The sequence below is a fragment of the Coptis chinensis genome, chromosome 4 (assembly GCF_015680905.1).
Source record: "Coptis chinensis isolate HL-2020 chromosome 4, ASM1568090v1, whole genome shotgun sequence".
Taxonomy (NCBI): domain Eukaryota; kingdom Viridiplantae; phylum Streptophyta; class Magnoliopsida; order Ranunculales; family Ranunculaceae; genus Coptis; species Coptis chinensis.
In genome coordinates, this window is record NC_141459.1 from 70,417,032 (window position 1) to 70,437,636 (window position 20,605).

General features: G+C 36.5%; 3 protein-coding genes across 10 annotated transcripts in view; 2 read left to right on the forward strand and 1 right to left on the reverse strand.

Annotated features, from left to right (window-relative positions):
- Positions 1-6,405: 6,405 nt before the first annotated feature.
- On the reverse strand, positions 6,406-8,902 carry LOC147504608 (fasciclin-like arabinogalactan protein 21). Its single transcript, XM_086604076.1, has one exon. It carries the CDS (start codon positions 7,689-7,691, stop codon positions 6,618-6,620), a length of 1,074 nt encoding a protein of 357 aa, XP_086460202.1. The 5' UTR covers positions 7,692-8,902; the 3' UTR covers positions 6,406-6,617.
- Positions 7,728-8,755, forward strand: LOC147504609 (uncharacterized). Its single transcript, XM_086605280.1, has 2 exons — positions 7,728-7,783; positions 7,993-8,755. Exons 1-2 carry the CDS (start codon positions 7,728-7,730, stop codon positions 8,753-8,755), a joined length of 819 nt encoding a protein of 272 aa, XP_086461406.1.
- Positions 8,903-9,972: 1,070 nt separating the features above from the next.
- The window catches only part of LOC147504610 (putative LRR receptor-like serine/threonine-protein kinase At1g53440), a 36,104-nt gene continuing 25,471 nt past the window's right edge, over positions 9,973-20,605 (forward strand). For 2 of the 8 annotated variants that reach the window (XM_086557415.1, XM_086557418.1), the window contains exons 1-5: positions 10,308-10,324; positions 17,394-17,480; positions 17,880-18,024; positions 18,223-18,294; positions 20,414-20,485. Coding sequence is in view for 4 of the 8 variants with exons in the window: in XM_086557411.1 (XP_086413537.1) it covers positions 10,000-10,324; positions 17,880-18,024; positions 18,223-18,294; positions 20,414-20,485 (614 nt within the window). In the remaining 4 variants the exon portion in view is untranslated. Of the gene's footprint in view, positions 10,325-17,393; positions 17,481-17,518; positions 17,764-17,879; positions 18,025-18,222; positions 18,295-20,413; positions 20,486-20,605 lie in introns of those variants that run through there. The other 6 variants (XM_086557411.1, XM_086557413.1, XM_086557412.1 and 3 more) reach the window with 4 other exon arrangements.

The window sequence follows — 20,605 nt, forward strand, 5'->3', positions numbered from 1 at the left end:
CCCAAGACACCGCAATAGAATGGAATAGCAGAGAGAATGAACTGTACCATTATATAGAGGATGAGATGCATGTTATCTCACTCTAAGCTACCTAGAACCTACTTTGTATAAGCAATGCGTACAGCCGTGCATGTGATCAACTTATCGCCGTCAAAGCCTCTGAATAGTGATTATCCAGAGAGAGTATGGTCAAGCAGAGATGTTGATTATGGATACTTTAGGGTATTTGGGTGCAGGGCATTTGTGCATATTTCGAAGGATGAGAGATCCAAGCTTGATGACAAAGCCAAGCAGTGCATTTTTCTGGATTATGGAAATGAAAAGTTTGGTTACAAACTTTATGATTCGATTAACAAGAAGGTAATCCGAAGTCGAGATGTTGTGTTCCTGGAAGACCAAACCATAGCAGACTTTGAGGAAGGTGAGAAGCTACAGGCTTTCACTAATGATCTTGTTGATTCAGAACCAGAAGTTCCTACTGTGGAACGAGCAGAAGGCATTGAGAATGCAGAGAACCATGAGTTTGAAGCTCATGATGAGAATCCTATTGCTCATGATGGGATAGAACCTATTGGTATAGAAGATGCAAATGAGATGCATGAACCACCACCAGAACAAGCAGAAGTGCATCCTCCTGAGGCACCAGCAGATAGGGCAAGGAGATCAAACAGAGAGAGACTAGCTTCAACCAGGTATCTACCACATACGTACGTGCTACTATCAGACGGTGGAGAACCTATGTATTATCAAGAGGCACTTGAAGATACAGACAAAGAAAAGTGGTTGAAGGTCATGCATGACGAGATGGATTCTTTGCATAAGAATCACACTTATGAGTTAGTTGAGAAACCACAAGGACGAAAAATTCTCAAGAATAAGTGGATATACAAAGTCAAGCATGAGGAGAACAATCCTCACCCAAGGCACAAAGTTCACCTTGTTGTGAAAGGATTCGGTCAAAGAAAAGGGATTGACTTTGATGAGATTTTCTCTCCTGTAGTGAAGATGACTTCTATCCAGGTGGTATTGGGTATGACCGCAAGTATGGACCTAGATGTTGAGCAGCTATATGTTAAGACAGCGTTTCTTCATGGAGACCTTGAAGAAGATGTCTATATGGACCAGCCAGAAGGGTTTGAGATGAAAGGCAAGGAGCACCTAGTATGCAAGTTAATAAAGAGCTTGTATGGGTTGAAGCAGGCACCGAGGCAGTGGTACATAAAGTTTGATTCATTTATGGCGAAGCAAGGATACAAGAAGTCTGCTTCCGATCATTGTGTGTTTGTTCAGAGATTTCCATTTGGAGATTTCATAGTGCTATTGTTGTATGTGGATGATATGTTGATAGTTGGCCCAAACATCAACAAAATATTCAAACTGAAGAAAGACTTGAGTAAGTCCTTTGAGATGAAGGATTTGGATCAAGCAAAGCAGATACTTGGGATGCGTATCACTCTTGACAGAAAGAGTGGGAAGTTGTGGCTTTCTCAAGAAAGCTACATTGAAAAGGTGTTGAAGAGATTCAACATAGATCAAGCGAAGCCAATCAGTTGTCCGCTTGGTGGCCAGTTCTGCATGACTAAAGAGATGTGTCCAAAGGGTGAGCATGAGCAGAGTCAGATGGAAAAAATTCCTTATGCATCCACAGGGGGCAGCTTGATGTACGCAATGGTGTGTACAAGACCGGGTATTGCTTTTGTCGTGGGCGATGTAAGCCATTTTCTGTCAAATTCGGGGAAGGAGCATTGGGAAGCTGTTAAGTGGATATTGAGATAAATCAAGGGCACTTCCAAATCGTGTTTATGCTTTGGTGGAAGTAAGCCCTTACTTCAAGGCTACACTGATGCAGACATGGCGGGTGATGTTGACTCGATAAAGTCCACTTCCGGTTATCTGGTTACTTTTGCAGGGGTAGCAGTTTCTTGGCAATCAAAGTTGCAAAAATGTGTTGCCCTCTCCACTACAGAAGTCGAGTATATTGCAACCACTGAGTGTTGCAAAGAGATGATATGGATGAAGAGGTTCTTCAACGAACTAGGGCTAAAGCAGAAACAGTTGGTAGTTCTATGTGACAGTCAGAGTGCCATCCATTTAAGCAAGAATCCGAGTTTTCATTCTAGATCCAAGCATATACACGTGTGTTATCATTGGATTAGAGAAGTACTCGAAGACAATCATTTGTGTATCGAGAAGATATATACCGATAAGAACGGGTAGGATATGATGACTAAAGTCTTACCGAAAGGTAAGTTTGATGTTTGTTGTGCTACCGCCGGAATGGTAGCAGACTCCTCCTGTTGATTTGGAAATTACATGGAGGTATCCCCCCTCACTGTTCAAAAGGGGGAGATTGTTAGAGTTATCCCTCACATAAGGAGAAAAGGATTTCGGCCTGCATGGAGAAGCCTGAGCGTGCGCGCTCAACTTGGTCTTGCCCAAGGCGCGCTCTGCGCCCATGCCTTGGTCGACTTCCAAAACCTTCAGCGTACCCCGCGCACAGATGTGCTTGCTCGAGGCGCACCCCGCGCTAAATCCTATTTTCAGAAGAGTTCTATTTTTTGTGGACCGCGAGTTTGCAATAAGAGTTAGAGTTTTTGGCAAAACCTAACACTCAAAAAAGACACGAAAATACACAAGAACAAAGAGAGAAACCCAATCTTGAAAGCAATCAAGATTGAGAGACAACCCTGTAAAGAGAGAGGAGTGATCTAGTAAGGTGAGAGACTGAAAGGAGAGATTGTAATCTTCATTCCCACTTTATAAAGGACTAGCTCTTGTGGAAGTAGGCACCATTGGCCGAACCATGGTATATCTTTGTGTTGTGGTATGCGTTTAATTCTGCTTTACATTATTATCTGTTGTTAATAGTTGTTTAGCAAGTTAGGCATATTAGTATAGGTTGTAGTTGATATTTAGAATTTGTCTGGAGTTGAATTGTGTTCAAATACAAGTTATCTGTGTAGTGGGGGAATCGATTGGTATTGGTATAAACCCTAATATTTCTGACAGTATATGTACATACACAAAATAAATATTAAAGCCAAAAAATCTTGTTAGTACAATGATAGTTACGAAAGATCTAAATCCATAATATTTTTTGGAACCCTTTTATATCACTTCATGATCTTTGGTCCCATTATAGTTGCCCAATCACAAGTTTAATTTCTGTCCATGCAAATGACTCCCATCCTGGAGCAAGTTGTGGAATAGGACTATCATCTTCAAGCACGAGTTTCACAAAATGTGTGCCTCCTCCAATGTGGCCTATTGCGCTTATCGGACACGAAGTTGGATCGAGGGAGCAGATCCCACAAAGGAAAGTATGACATACATTCTTTCTCTCCAATGACGACAAGGACACACTAAAAAGTATTAGCAGCTAAAAATTCAATTGAAGGAAGTTTATTGGGGTTCATCGTATATGGAACTGTACATCATAGATTTGTCTTGATCGCTTCTTTTCGTTCTTCTCCACCCATCATTAAAGTATAATCTGCCTCATGGGAAATCAACTCTGTCAAGATAAGAGCCCTCACAGTAATCCATGCATCATCTCCATTAGACCCGAAGCATCGTGCAATCGCGCTAAATCCACAATATCCATTCGGTTCAACATCTTGCCAATCCATAATGAAGTCTCGTATCAATGGATTTAAGTCACATAACCCATCATCCCAATTAGACCCAATTTCAGGTAAATCTACAAACACTTGAATATGAGTTCCTCTTGGTTTTCTTTTGCATGGTACCAACTTCTTGGCTTTACCATTCTTGCTTTCTTAACTTGCAATTTGTTCCTCAACTGTTTGTGCATACTCGAAAGCTGAAGGCTCTCTCTTTGTGTCACTTTTACCTTTACAAGTCTTCACACCAATTTTTATTCCAGATGGCCTACCCCTCACATTGGTGTTAACTTGAGGCTCTCACATGAAAGTTGCCTTTGGATCACCTAGTTCTACACATTTTTTCAACATCAAAACATTTTGTTCATCTGAGAGCAACTGAAACTTCTTTTGAATCTGTGCAAGCTCGGGCTGAATATTAGAGGACCCATTAGGAAGATCAATCGGAGTGCTACTAAGTTGTCTCCACCTAGGGTGTATCAAAGATAAAGGGATGTTTCCCCTACCAATTAGAACAATTTCACATAACTCACGCGCACAAGGAAGCCCATACATACTCTTGTAAACACAACGACAACGAATTTCATCTGTCCCAACTCTAACAGACCTTATTAACTCTTTTGCTATCAAATCCAATGCATCTCTAAGTTGCACATATGTGTTTTGTTTGTAACGATGATCCCAGATATTCAAGCTCCTATTAAAAGAACTTTCAATTTCTATCACTTGGTTTGTCAGGAGATTATTAATCAAATTAAAGATTCGGCAGAAGTTACCATTGCTAGAACCCAAATGTCTCTTCAAAGAGGAATGCATACTTTCAACTCGATTACTGCTTGAAGTACTAAAATGCATATGGAGATCTATCCAAGCCGAGAAAAACCTTTCTTTGTAGTTCGAAAACCATTGGTCTTTTATGTATTCCACCACATCATAATGATCTCCGTACTCAAGTTAAAAATAACGTAGGTGTTCCAAGTACTCAACTTCAGTACGAGTTGTTATCACTGTTTCGAACATAAACATAAATTGTTCATACTCAACAAATTTCTCAAATGTTTTTTTTGGCCTTTGTCTCAATGTTCCTCCTGATGTGAACTCGACACAAGAAGTGTGTAGCTTCAGGAAACACTACAGCTATCGCATTCATAAATGTCAACTCACAATCAACCATAATTATCTTTACAGAAGTAGTTTTGTAGTCCATAATATCACACAACCTCTTCAAAACCCAAAGGTAAGAAGCTTCTTTCTCACTCTCCAAATACCCAAAAGCAATACAAAATGTCTTCATCGTGGATGTGAACCCAACAACTTCAAACAATGGCATCTTGAACACATTCGTCTTGTACGTGCAATCCATGACAATGACCTCAGGAAAACACTTTGCTAAATGAATTGATTGGGGATGTGCAAACAACAAATCTCTACATTCAATTTTTACTGGATTATCCCTATGAAACTCTGTGTAACCAAATTCATCTAAATTTTTTAGAAATTCTTGCATTTGGTTTCTTCCGCTCAACCGAACCAACTGATTCTTGTGACAATAATTGTATAAAGTACTTTTGTTTGACAAATTATTGTCATCTCTCTATTTCAAGAGGGGTAAAATTTCACGCGGTTTAACACCACTCAAAGACAAATCTTGAACAATCAATTTTTCTTCAGCTTTTAACATTTCGACGAATGCACGACCTATAAGATGCTCCCCCATAGTATGATTATGAGTTCCACACATAATACCCACTATCCATCCACCTTCGTTTCGTAATTCCTCTTTCAACACAAATGAACAGCCACATTTCTGCGAACTGGATTGCCTATAGTCTTTTGTTTTTTTGTTCAATATTTTCGGCTTTACGGATGGTCTAAATTTCTCACTCCTTTTGCAACTCAAGAAAACTCTAGGTCTTCGCCCAAGTCCCAAATTATCAGACGTTGATATCACAACCACAATTCCAACAGTCATACCAACTGTTGAACACCATCAGATCAACGAGTGACGATCTTCGAAGACCTGCGTAAACCCTTGATCTTAGATACTATTGACGATAATTTGTTTTTTGCTAAGTTATTGATAAAATAAATTAAAAAAATAAATAAATACAAACTTTCAAATTATTATCTCAATTGTTGTAAATGATTCGGTCATATCGGGATAGCTAATTTCAACATTGTTGTAAAATTTATCATTGGAACAATAATTTGATTGCAATAGTGTTAAAGCTGATTCCATGTCACTTGGAGAACCTTGAAAGTTACCATCTTGATTTTGGCAGGAGAATTTATCTTGAATGTTGCTTCCACTACTTGAGTCCATTTCCAAAGTGAAAATTTGGTGGGAATAACAATAATTTTGTGGGAGACTCAAGACTAACCTAAGAGAACAAGAGAGGGAGGGGGATAAATTTCAGGGAGCATGAGTGGTAAGAGTGTTGGTGTCTTGGTGGAGTTGTAAGTACGGTGAAAAGCAAAGAGTGAAGAGCTGGACGTCTGAATTACAATGGGGTGTAGAGAGAGTTATTTAAGGGTATAATGGTCATATTAACAAAAAAATGGATTGTAGAGAGAGCACTAGTTTTTTTTGGAAAAAACTTGTGTAGAGAGACAATGGGAGTGTAACGAGTATTATATTGGGCTCTGTCTTTGTTATTGACAAACCTTTACAATTTCATTTACAATTCTTTTACTACCTGTTTGCGTAAATAACAGGAAAAGCGGTTCACATTAGACTTTAGCCAGAAGATTAATTATCAATTTTGACAGAAAACATTTCCAAATCCTCAAAACTCATAAAAGGGCGTTGATTTCAATGTGGTGTACACTTATATACGAGATAATGAGCATCATCTAAGAACAAATATTAAACGTCTTCATAGAATCTTACACAGTTGAATCAGAAAACACAAAGTATGCAATCACCGAACATAAAAGTCACAAGGGCTATACAGAAAATAGCAGCAACACAACTCCATTGATCTGAAAATGCTCCTAACTCATTGTGCTAGAAAGCTTCACCGTTTTAAAGGGTCGAGAAATCCCATGAATCACAAACTCCTTCGACGACAGGATATCCGGTGCAGTAATCTCAACTCCATTGATACCAAGTACCCCCTTGGCATTATAATCCTCTGTTACTTCCAGGTCATCCCCATTAAATAATGTCCTTAAAGAAGCTTTCGCAAGCATAGAAACAAGTTCTCTGTACTCATATCTTTCAGGCAATATATGCAACCTCACTAGTCTCTCCAACATCGGCGAAGGCGAAGCAATGTAAGCAAAATCCAAAGGGGCGAAAATTGTAACAGAACTCAAATCGGTGTAATCAATAAGAATCCTATCAAGAACTGACCGCAACCCAATCGCAAACGAAACATACCCATTCGAGCTCAACTGCCTTATAACTCGATTCCACATGTTTCTTGCTTGTGTTACATTGCTATTTACACTCATATTCTGTCCACAAACATGCGATTTAATGAAACCCCAATCTTGTTTTTGCTCCAATGTATGATTAATCGAAAAGAATGGCGCTACAACCCCATGAATCGAATATAGCCCATGACTGAATATATCAGGATGAGAAATCAGAACTCCGTTGATTTCAACCAATCTTTCTTGATTGACAATCTTTGTGATAGAAAGATTCTTTCCATTAAGCAATGTAGGCACACAACTACCTTGGGGTTGCTTCAAAAGATCATTTAAAGAAAGCTTAACAGAAGAGGTATGATACCAAAGAAGATCTCTCATTAACAATGGAGGAAGAGAGATGTTAGAAATAACTGTATCTTGAATAGCGAAAATGGTCGATGAAGAAGCTGGAAGGAGAAGTTCTGGTGAGATTTGAAGAAGTGTAGCCATGAAATGAAAACCAGAGTTACGGAGTGATCGAGAAGCGTTTGTGGAGAGTTGATGGGTTATTAAAGAATCTTGGTTTGAAGAGAAAGGTGTTTGAGGTTTGGTGTTCGAGTGAGTTGTTGTTGTGATTGCTACAATGGCAAGTACGATTGAAACTGTTATGTAGATTGGTGCATGCCACCAGTGTGAACATGATGACGCCATTGTTGCTGGTTCTTGGGAACAAGAGGAAGAAGCAGAATGAGAGGAGAAGTAAAATTTTCAAGTTATTGTTTCTTGGGAGGGAAAGAAACGAGGTGTATTAGAGAATGAACAGCGGGAGTTGAAGGTTTTTACACTCTGCTTGGGATGCACGTGTCAGAGCAAGTGCTATGATATGACCATTTTTCTTGTCATTAATTCAAAGTGTTTTGAGCAAATTTTGTAGAGGATCCAAAAAAAAACTATTAGAAGCATATGAACATTTAAACTATCCAAGTGCTAATCAAATTTATTTTGTGTGTAGAAATCATCAGAGAGAGTTCAAGTTGAAATCATCAGATCTGTGGAAGTCTTGTGTGGTTGCATCTCTGGTAAGTATATGGAAAGAACGAAACAAGGTGCAGTTTGATGGGAAGAAGCCAAAGCTTGGAAACTGCAAGTCGTTTGTTCGATTGCAGCTGAGAATCACAGGTAAGCTGTCAAAGGGCCACTGTTACAACACCCCTCCTGAAGTTGCGATCCTTCAGTACTGGAATGTGGGTATTCAGATGAGAAAAGCACCGCAAGTTAAACAATGTACGTGGATTCCACCAGAACCAGACATTGTGAAACTTAACACTGATGGGGCATCAATAGGGAATCCTGGGCCATCTGGGATTGGTATCGCTTTCAGAGGGAACATGGGTCAATTCCTGCTTACACTAAGCATGAACATTGGGCCGGGGGACAACTATAGAGCAGAGTGCATGGCTATCATTGTGGGTGTCGAGACAGCCCTTAAACAAGGATGGAAGAACCTGTGGATCGAAACTGACTCTGAGGCAGCAGCGCGAGCTTTTGCAACTGGGGATGTTCCTTGGATGCTACAACCTAGATGGATAACATGCACAGAGGGACTTCAAAGGTGGAGGATTACAACCATTTGGAGGGAAGGAAACTTCACGGCGGATTTGCTGGCCAAACAGGGAGTATCTTTGACGGAGAATGAGGAGTGTATCACTGTTGGTAGGCCAATCTGGCTGCACAAGTGGGAAGCTCCATTCCAAATATTTTTCCGATTTGTATGAGTTTGTAATAGGTTATGATATAGACATGACTTGTAGAGAATGAAATAGGGGGGCAGCATGTTGCCCACCCTATACACCATCCCCTTTTGTACTTCTGTTACAGTTTTAATGAATTCAAACTTACCAAGCAAAAAAAAAAAAAAATGTAGGTACGCGGAAGCAGGGTATATATGAATATATGATATATTAGAAAGGCAGAATGTATTATACCGTAGGGAACCCAGAAAGTGTGAAAGGAATGAAAAAGGACAATTGATCTTTATGCCCCTTTAAAATGGTATCAATTCTGAAGTCGTTTTCCAGAATCTAGACAAACCTATGCAAACTCTGCTTTTACGGAATTGCTTTGTTATCTGCGTGGTCCTCCATTGCAAAGACTCCTTAAGTCGCCAGAAACGTGTTACGAAATAGCTATACCTACGCACTTTTCACAAAGCAAATTACAAATATGACTGGTTGACCCTACCACTTCAGCAAAGTCACATCTACGGGAAGAAACCAAACAACAAAAAAGCCGTGCATCCTTGTTGGATGGAACTAATAAGCTTTTCTAAAGTTCCAGTAACGCTAGTTGGCTGCTTGGCAAAAAGAGCATGGGCACCGCGAAGTTGCATTATTGTCCCTATAAGCAAAATGAGTACGGCTCCACCGCTCCACGTCATTCGGCCATTCAGCACATTAGGTCTAGGATCTAGCTGTTTTTCCAGTCCAACATTCAGGTAGATAGCTCTGGAAAAGTTCAAATCAGCATACCGAAAGTCCAATGCAGCGTGAGTTTTGGAGTGCCATTGAGGAACCGCCGGGTCAAAGGAGTCATTTCAAACAAATTTTCCACTTAAGGATGTCACCTCAGTCCTCAACCAAAATTCTCTGTAAGAATATGTGCTTAACAAATTCTTTCCCGAGAGTGTCAATCTTTTTGGACTTAACGTACAAAAAGGAGGACTAAGAGTGCAATTTCGTGAAAACGAAAATGGTATTTTAAGACGTTATCATCAACAAGAGTGCATCTCGGCATCTCGTTATCATTTAGTTATCTCTTGATATTACCCAGAGGGCCAGAGTGAGGTGAGATTGTGAGAGATAGGAGTTGCATCCCATCACTAAAAGGAGCACTGTCTGTATAGCACTACATAAAACTTATTCTTTTTTAAGTTTGATTAATATGTAAAGTTGCATGCAACTTATAAATCCACATTTTCACACTCAAACTGGGCCAGCCAGCTATTTTTAAATAATTTAGAATGGAATGTTGTCTGTTGCCTCGCTCTTACTATAAGGCTACTTATTCCTTCAGCTTGCAAGATCAGAAGATATCCTTAGAGCTAGCTAGAGTAATGGAAAGTTCACTTCTCTGGTTTCTACTTATTCACTTACTACAAATGTCACTGTGTTCAGATGCCCAAATTTATACTTCTCAACCTCCATCGAGTTCCATTAGTAGTGCCCAAAGTCCTATGGCTCAACCTGCTCCTTGGAGTTCCAATGCTACAAGTCCAGTTACTCAACCTCCATTGAGTGCTAGTGCTCCAACTCAAAATATTCAACCTGTCTTGCCAGAAGAAGAAGGTACCTAAATTAGTTTTGTGCAACCATGTGTCCTGTTAGCTGTTTGCTATATATATATATATATATATATATATATATATATATATATATATATATATATATATATATATATATATATATGTTTGTCCCCATACATAAAAAACTTAGTGAACTCATGATCAAAGGGGATAAAGAAGGAAAATTGTACTTGAGAATTTGCCATTAATAAAGATTGGGGTCTCCTAAACCCTTAGTCTTTTTTCTGGTAAAGTGTACCGTGTATATATGTTTGTTATGTCCAATCGTAGTATCATTATTAGTTTACCAGACCTGGCCTGGCGGTTTGACCTAGTGGATCACCAAACTGGATCGGGTCACTTAGTAATTATAAAATTCCAATTTGTTGGTACTAAGACTCAAACCTTGAGTGACTAGTAAAGAACCTAGGTACACCACAAACAACTTCTTTTGCTAGTTATTAACTATATAAGAAATATAAACAACATCTAATAGACATCTAATAGTAAACCAGTCGAGAAACACTTTAATAATTTTGAAAAACATAGTATATATATTTGTTCTTTTGCTAGTTATTAACTATATAAGAAATATAAACAACATCTAATAGACATCTAATAGTAAACTAGTCAAGAAACACTTTAATAATTTTGAAAAACATAATATATATGTAGACTTGAACCTTGGTTTCTTGGGAGTGAAGTGGCTCTAAGACCACCTGGGGCACTAACAAAGTTGTGAAAATATACGCACTAATTGAATTATATAATATTTTGAGCTTAAGCATTGACCCACTAGTTGAACTAGTGACCCAAGGAGCAAATTTTTTCTTAATATCAATAAATTATTAAGGTTAAAATTGGAAACTTAAAAGTTCGTGGAGTTGATGGAAAGCTAAGATAGCTTAGGTAGCTATTGATCACACACATCTACAGTCTGATCGAATTGGTACCTAAAAATATAAAAACCAAATAATGATCTAACATTGATAATTAAAAATCAGTCACAAACATACCACGATACTGAAATCAGTCAATTGGCTGGAAGGGTTATAGAGCCACTATTCCAATGAAACTTGTTGTTTGCGGCAATAGAGGCTATAGAGCCTTGAACAAATCAGCGAAACAATTCTTATCCTATTAGAAATCATCGGAATAGTCTCCCTAATATTGGGAGCTATCGTGGTATTTGAATTGATGGGAAGACATGTTCTGTCGAATATTTAGATAATGAAATAAAATGTTTACTCCTAAAAGCCTTTTTTGTTGGGTTTAACTTAGCTTTCCTTTTTGGGTTGAAAGAGTTTCAATCCGGAAGGACGACTTTGGTTTGGGTTTAATTTAGCTTTCTTTTTTGGGTAGGAAGAGTTTTAATAGTACTAAATAGGACTCTTTTTTGGGTAGGAAGAGTTTCAATCCGGAAGAGTTTTAGTAGTACTAAATAGGACTAGTTCGGTTGTTTTTAGTAGTACTAAATAGGACTTTTAAAGCATTTTTAGTATAAATCCTAAATTATGAGAAAATCAGGACCACCATTTAAGTTTTTATAACTTTGCTTAAAAACTGAACTGTTTTGTATTATAGATAGATGAGGTTAACATTGGAAATAAAAAAAATCTTGGCAATGGAAGATCCACGTAGGTTGGGTCAAGTCTGAAACCCGATTAAATCCGAACCAATAAAATAGGGACTTAGACTTTAACTATTGTTTGATAAGTTTATTGGGCCAAACCCATATCTGGTTCAATAAGGGCCCAACCCGAACACTAAGATAGTTTTGTTGGTTTTACATTTAAATAGTAGTATATTTTAACTGTTCTTATACATAAAAAGTTTGAGGTATGGTGGATTAGTGAAACAGTGTCATACGTGGGACGTAGGTCGGACTTGAACCTTATAAATGTAAACATGATTTAGGTCGGGCTTGGACATAGGTGAGTTATGTTCAAGTTCGGGAGTTGACCGCCCTAACCGCAGGTGGATTAGTATTGTTGTTAAGGAAGTGTGAATTATTACTGCCAACATGCATCATCTGGACATGCATATGCAATTTTTCTGTAAGACCTATAAGAATGTGGTGTATAATGCACCCACTGCATGAACTACAAATAAATAAATAAATAAATATATATATATATATATATATGGGATAGATTCCGTTTACAACACTTTTTATACAACGTTTTATACAATACCTCCCACCGGACCCTTCAAGATGTTTTAAGGACTAATATTTTGTAGATAAGATGTTCTCACCATGGATATGATCTCCACAAAAAATTGGGTCCTTTGAACATTTCTAAGTTTGCCAAAAAAAAGTTACAAAATCGATATTTTTGGACCGTTGATAAAAATTCATAGGTTGAGAACAATATTTCTCATGATTAGGAATTTTCAAATGAGCTGAATTTTTGTGGAGATGATCTCCATGTCGTGGAGATCATATCTACAAGGAATCAATGCTTAATTCATATTTTTCATATTTTAAAACGTTGTATAAAAATTGTAAAAAACGTACCCCATATATATATAAATATATATATATATATATATATATATATATATATATATATATATATATATATATATATATAAAACGTTGTATAAAAAAAGTGTTGTAAACGGAACCTACCCATATATATATATATATATATATATATATATATATATATATATATATATATATATATATATATATATATATAGGGAGAAAAAATTCAATATCATTATGCAAATTAAAAGTTCTAGGGTCAGTTAGCCGATCAATATAAATGAACAAAAGCAACCGTTAATGTAATTTTATCCTTTATTTAACATACCTATTGTGTTGCAATCGTTGTATGTCACCACCTTAATTATTTAATTGCTTACATACAACTCCATCGACATGTATATTATCTATAGTTTGATTTCGTATATAGGCTTAATTACCTACAAATGCAACGTACTTTATAGTATTTTACATATGACATAATGTATATCGAATTTATTCTAAAAAAGAATGAATGTGATATCCATGGGCAAGCCCCAAGGAGAGGTATGATGGAAATGTGCCTAATCCGGATATGGGTAACGGTTGCGCCATGATGTGATCTCACTTCGCTTAGGCGACTATCTAAAAATACTGGCTATGAGTAATTGATCATCCAAATCCCAACGTTAGGGCCTTTTCTGAAATGATTGGCTGGGATTCCGTACGAGTCGGATCGGATGTCCACAGTGGCTAAATAGGGATAGTATCGTCGTGGTAGGATGGGGCGGGTCATTACAATGAACTTTCAATTTTTTTACAATCCCGTAGTGTAACCTGTTTAATTTGTGTCCAATCAATTGTGATACTGACGTTAGAAGCCATTAGTGCGTTACGATACCAATAAGGGTAAATGTTAATTATTATGAAAAAAAAACGGGTTTTTTAGGATTTGCGTTTATTAGGCTTTGGTCTATAAAAGCTTAAACATTAGTCTTTAGTCCTACTTTGTACTGGAAGTAGGACTAAAAACTAATATTTAAGCTTTTCTAGACCAAAGCATAATTACCAACTAATAGTATGACCAAATCCTAAAAACCTAGCAACCCATCAATCCAATTCTCTTTGTTGCTATTTGCTAACAGAGCTCCCAAATTTCAATGGTCACAAACCCTAATCTCGCCACCGTCGTACAACCATCAAATATTGGATGCAAACTTGAATTTAATAATATCGTATCAAATGGATTTATGCAGGGCGATAAACCAAATATAGCACTCAATACTCAAACCAATGAAATAGAGAATCACTACTTTGAATAATAAGTTTATTGACTCAAAACCGTCTTTTTCATTACAATAAATCCTTATAGGCTACAAAACTTAGCCACAAAACTCCAAAATATGTCATTGTTGTGGGATCTTGTACTATTACTCTTATAGTATTATTCAAGAAGTTGATAAGTTAATTTCTGGCGATGTTTGTTTCCCAGGTTGCCCGTCAAAACTGGAGGTTGTTATAGATGCTAGCTATAACAAAACTTCGTAAAAAGATATTTAGATAAATCTATGGAGATAGAATTGGGCCTCCACCGACCCAATAGGCATGCACATTGAATGTGCGTGCATACCCCATTAAGTAATGTCCATTAATTGTTGTGTACATTGAATATGCACACTGAATGCACACACTTCACTAGGTATGCACACATATTGTGTATACCTATTTTAGGTAGGTGCACAGATTGTTGTGCTTACCCCACAATTGGACATGCTTTGTTGAGATTCGTATAGTCGATACAAACTCGTAACTTGTCGTTTTTTATATTTAGGCACTGTAACTACATTCGACAGCCATTTTGGATAAGTCACAAGCCTTATGAAAATTAACAGACAACAAAAGGTTGAGTTCTTCTTTCACCTTCATCTTTCTATTTGGGGTAATCATTTGTGGCTTCTGTCTAACCGGCTTTGCATTGGGATCAACACCGAGTTTGTGATAAGCCACGTAGAAGGATCTATACTGGGCATTTTGTTCTACTCGCGAAGCAAAAACATAAATGTTCTTCTTCAATAACAAAATAAGCTATTGTCTTTCTGCTTCTGGAAGTTAGGCCGAAATAAAAGTTGTCTCTCTTAAGAGAGTAGGCCAATTCGAAATTTTAAAAGTAGATCGACGGTTAGGTATCCTCCAACACTTTGGCGCAAAGGTGGTGTGTTAGTAATGTTGCGTGCAACTTGATGTTGAAGAGGAGCAAGAGGGGGTAGTCTGTTGTCGCCAGGTTGACCATGAACATCATGTTATTGATGATCGTCAGTAAGTGCATTTTAAATATGAGCTATTATTCGCCATAACTTTCGTGAAATATAGTCATGGGTATTGAATAAGAACCGCAGATGGTGTCAATTATGTTTCGACCAAATATGATCAAAATACTAAGTGGTTATGGAAGAAATGAATAATGTAGAAAAGTAGTGAGAAAAATGATGGTGATCGAGAGAATGATGAGACTGTACCTTTCGGTTGCCTACGTACCCAAATTATAGATAGAATTAAATCTAAAAAATGTAGTTTTTTATGAAAAATAGTTTGATATTTATATGTGTAGAGTAGAGATTTATTGTACCTTAAATAATTGTAAATGAACATGACTCTTAATTGATTATTATCTTTTTGCTAAGAAATGGATTTGGATATAAATTAGTGACATAAAATGATAAATTATGTGGCTGAGTTCAACCCTAGACACATGAGTTAATGAGCCTTATATTGTACATTGTTCCATGATATTATGAATTTGGGTCTCAGCTCTATCGATCAAGTGAATAGAGGGGAGATCCTTACCAATGGACATTTGCCACGTAAGTGGGGGTCAATCCAGTAAGCACAAAGATTTGCATATATACCTATTTCAGGTATTCAAACTGATTCTTGTGCATACCAAACAGCTAAACAAGAAATTGGTCTCAAGACCCAATTTCGCGTCAAAATAACTCTAGAGAACAAGGTTTTTTTTATAATCACTCACAAACCCAATTTTCACGTTTAAATAACCCACGAACCCAGTTTATACAATTTAATAACCCTCAAGGACAAACTAATTTGGCCCGTTTTTTTTTTTTTTTTTTTTTTTTTTTTTTATTTATACATTTTTCTTTGTAAAATAGAACAAACTTACGAGAGTAAGAAAACCCAAAACCCCTTTCTTCTCCAACCGATTGACCAGACTCCTTTTCTGTCTTTCTTTTTCATTTTCAAATACCAAAAAAGGTTGTTCTAAATCATCTAAACCCCCAATTCCAATCAAATACCAAAAAATGTTGTTCAACTCTTAGAAGTTAAAAGCACAAATTGGTTTCTTTCACCAAAGTCTACAGATGTACAGATGTTGCATTGTAACCAATCAAAACAAAATATTCAACTAAAAAAGGTCCATAATCATGAGAAAGAGTTATAGAGTCCACACCCATGTTTACCTTTTCAATGACTTCTGCTCTACCTTCCGTAGTCTGTAAACCATTTTGTTGAAAATGCAATGAATTCCAGAAACTGAAACAGAGAGATCAAGATAGAATTAGAAACAAAAATAGAAAAGATTAGAATGCTATAAAATAAAATAGGATATAGGAGAAGAAAAGGACAAAATTAAATAAGGGGAAAAAAGGAACTTGAGATTTCTTTCATATAAGAATCGAAAGAGCAATGCATGCATGTTAGGGCTCGTTAATTTTCCCTCTAGACAGTTTTTTCCTTTTTAAGTTTTAACACAAACCAAAAATTTGATGGAAGGTGAATGGAGAGAATAAAGACTATGAACTATGAGCTATCAATGTTCATAGTCATGAACTATGAACATAGGTTCATAGGTACTTATTGTTCATAGGTAGCTATGAACAATAAGTGTTCATAGGTACTTATTGTTCATAGCTATCTATGAACAATAAGTGTTCATAGGTACTTATTGTTCATAGATAGCTATGAACAATAAGTGTTCATTCTTTGTTCATATCTAGTTATGAACACTTATTGTTCATAGGTACTTATTGTTCATAGATAGCTATGAACATAGTTCATATTGTATGGACTATAAACACTTATTGTTCATAGTCATGAACTATGAATATTTTTTGTTCATACCACAATTGGACTATGAATAATGATTGTTCATAGTCATGAGCTATGAACATTCTTTGTTCATATCACAATTGACTATGAGCGGTGATTGTTCATAGTTTGGTAGTTATGAACACTCATTGTTTATAGCTGAGCTATGAACAATGAGTGTTCATAATTCATACTGTACGTACTATGAACAATCAATGTTCATAGTCATGAGTTATGAATATTCTTTGTTTATACCATAATTGGACTATGAACAATCATTGTTTATAGTCATGACATTATTTATTCATATTACAATTGGACTATGAACAGCTATGAACATTCTTTATTCATATTACAATTGGACTATGAACAGGGATTGTTCATAGTTTGGTAGCTATAAATATTAAGAACAAGTCACATCCTGAAAACTCATATTTTGAACCACAAAGTTCAAGTTTTTGATAGCCGTTCTTTTTGTGTTGTGCGCTCATTTTTTTAGGGGTGTGATCTCGGGTTTTTTGGGTTGTGTATTTTGAGTGTTTGCTGAAGAACGAAATTGATGGTGGGCGGGTTCTTGCTTACAGGGGTAAACTTAAACTTTCACTAACTCTGTACTCTGTCCTTGAGAGTGATTAAAACAAAACGCTGGTTTTGAGAGTTACTTTTCCTTCCGGTTAGTCGTTGAGAGTTACTCTCTGATAGCTAAATAGCTATATGCACAGTGAATAGTGAATAGTACCCTTTCGTTTGCTCTCTGCTTCAGTCCGACCGACCAAAGTGAACATTTGCAAAACCCTGGCTGCAGAAAAATAAAAATATATGAAAAAAGTGAAACCTCCTGATTTTTCATCTTCGTCTTCACCCACTAAGTGACATACACCACACGTACAACCCATATTACTGAATTTTAAATTCGAGTTTTTGACAAAGTTTAAACTGTTATTTGTTCTATTCTCACATTTGTTTTCTTGATCAATTATTGCAGTCGACGCTCTGAATGAAATTGTCTCCAAATTGGCACTTAGGCGGCAGAGATCGTACACTAACCAGTCATGCGGTAATCCTGACCAAGACGAAGTGAGATGTAACTGTGATTTCGCTGGTGGAACCGTTTGTCACGTGACAAGTCTGTATGATCTTTATCCCACAATCTACTTATTTGGTCTTTATTTAAAACACAGCCTTAATCATAAAGCAAACGTTCTTTCAACTTAAAATGGTTCCGTCAAAAACAGGGATGAATCTAGTAAAATCCATTGTCCTCGTGACCTCGTCCTATAGTTCAGGGAGGAATGGGTATTGTTTAACGCTTGAATTTTCTTTTGTAGATTATTATGGCGCCAGGATTTATCTGGTATAATCTCTCCGACAGTGGGAAATCTTACGTACCTTGAAAGCCTGTAAGAGTTTCTCCTTAGCTTTTACAAGTGTTTGTGCACGTTTCAAAAGGATACCTTAAATTTTCCTTGGTTTAGTTAATTGATCATGACCATAGAATGCTTAGGGATAACATAGCGCGGATGTTGTTTACCTAAATTGATGCATCCCACATTTGTACGTCGTTGATTGAGATTTTCATGGCTTAAGTGTCTACGTTTGAGAAGCAACAGAAGATAATGGTAGAAGTGTCTATGCTTAGTTTTAATTGGATGTGTGGTAATTTTTAATGTCTTTCTTTTTTACAACAAAGAAAAAATAAGGACATATTCAAGTAAAAACCCTCTTTAGCAAAAAAAAATGTCTAATATAACAGTAAGAACCTAATAACAGCCTTGAATCCTGGTCCTGCAGCTGCTGGTAGTATCCTAAAGAATGACATGGCAGAATTTGTTTTTGGAAATTCTGAACGTACCCAAGAATTTACAACAAGTTTTGCATAGTTTACTGAGCTAAGGCTTGGCTTAGAACATGCTTACACTTGTGTTATTTAAATTTGGGTTGAAGTAGATTCCCAAGTTGTCTTCAATGCAATACTACAATGCACCAATAAGCAGGTGTTGGCAAGTTATAAACCAACACTGCTTGAGCACAGCACTTTGGAGACAATTTGATGGCATTACGCTATCATGGGATTATTATGGCGCGAATGAATCTGCTGATGCATTTGCAAATCATGAAGTCCAACAAGCAGCAAATGCAGATTGGATGACAAATCCAACCCCTCATCGGCCAATTAATGTATATTATTTTTGGCGACTTACTTATTAAGGCTAGAAGTGTCTAGAATACCAGTTTATGAGTTCAAATAGTTTTAGAATGTTGCCATTGTTTTACAGACAAATTAGCAATCTGTTTTTCATTGTTATAGGAGAATCTGATGTTGTGGAGGAGTTATCCATACAAAGGGCTCCTATAACGAAAGTTACAGTTAGCATTTTCATTATTGATTAAACTTTATATTAGTTGCTCTCAAATGTATCTCCTCAATTCCTATTCTAATGAACTCTTTCTATTACTTCCACAACTTCAATTGGTGCCAGTCAGTTTCTGACGGGTTCAGGGGTTAATATCCAATTCCGAGTTGAAAAATGTTTTTAGGACGTAAATACAGGTTTCTCCGCTTTCAGAGTTGCTCTGAATCAAAGCTGTTTTGAAACATTTGTGTCCCACAATACTAGTTTACTATCTTTCTGCAGTAAAGAAAGCAACAAGACGACAAAGATAAGAGTTGTGCAAATATTTTGCTCGACTCCAAGGCACCAACCTTAGGGCAACCTCTCTTGAGGTTTGATATATATATATATATATATATATATATATATTTTTTTTAGGTCCACGTTTTTCATCTTCTATCTTCGTCACCGTATTACCAACAATCCTTGCCCACCACCATTGTTTTCATTACACGACCTTTCAACCACTGCTTATAAAACAATAATATAAGAAAGTGTGGCAGATTGTACTTCTTACTCAAACCCAACAACTTCATGCTCAAATTGTTGACACTAAGAAAAGAATTTGTGAACTACAAGAACAGCTTGAAAATATCAGTTCTTTGTATGTTCCGCCATGAAAGAGCTTATTGATTACAGTGTTCTTTTCCGCTATGAAAGAGCTTATTGTGATTGTTGTTACAAGTTGTCTCTTTTACATGCCCACTCATCAGAAGTACTTTCAAACACTTCAAGAGTAAGAATTTCATCATCATGTTGACGCAAGGGTTGTACAACATATTGCTGAAGAGCGTAATAGTCAACTACAATGAGAAAAAGATAGAAGACAATCATAAGAGCTCCTAGAACGAAAGTATGAAGACAATCATAAGATTAGGAAATTGTTTTTCATTGTTTTTGATTGATGTATGAAGGAATTATCAATATAAGAGCTCCTAGTACGAAAGTCAGTTAATTTTTCCAATATTATTGACTCAAAATTTATAAAGTTATTAAGAAAATTGTTAGGAAGATCAAACACTTATAACTGCAACCATGCACCCCATACGTTAACATTCTTCTTATTTCTTGGGACTTAGCATGAAGTAACTGATGGATAACAATGTTGTATTTTTTGTGTAAACAGTGACTTGTCAAGTAATCTGCTTCATGGCTCGATACCAAGCACTTTGGGAGATTTGTTGAAACTTCGTCATTTGTAATTCTTGCTTCCAAACTTCTACAAGCCCTTTGTTGTTATTTGTTTTTGTTTTTTTCTTTTCTTTTTTTTTTCTTTATATATATATATATATATATATATATATTATTTTTTAAATGA

What these genes read in the sequence shown, in the direction of transcription:
- LOC147504608 (XM_086604076.1), bottom strand. Translation starts at nt 7,691, where the DNA reads ATGGCGTCATCATGTTCACACTGGTGGCATGCACCAATCTACATAACA.
- LOC147504609 (XM_086605280.1), top strand. Translation starts at nt 7,728, where the DNA reads ATGAGAGGAGAAGTAAAATTTTCAAGTTATTGTTTCTTGGGAGGGAAA. An exon ending in TTGGGAGGGAAAGAAACGAG is followed by an intron (nt 7,784 to 7,992) that starts GTGTATTAGAGA and finishes TTTTGTGTGTAG; the next exon opens with AAATCATCAGAGAGAGTTCA.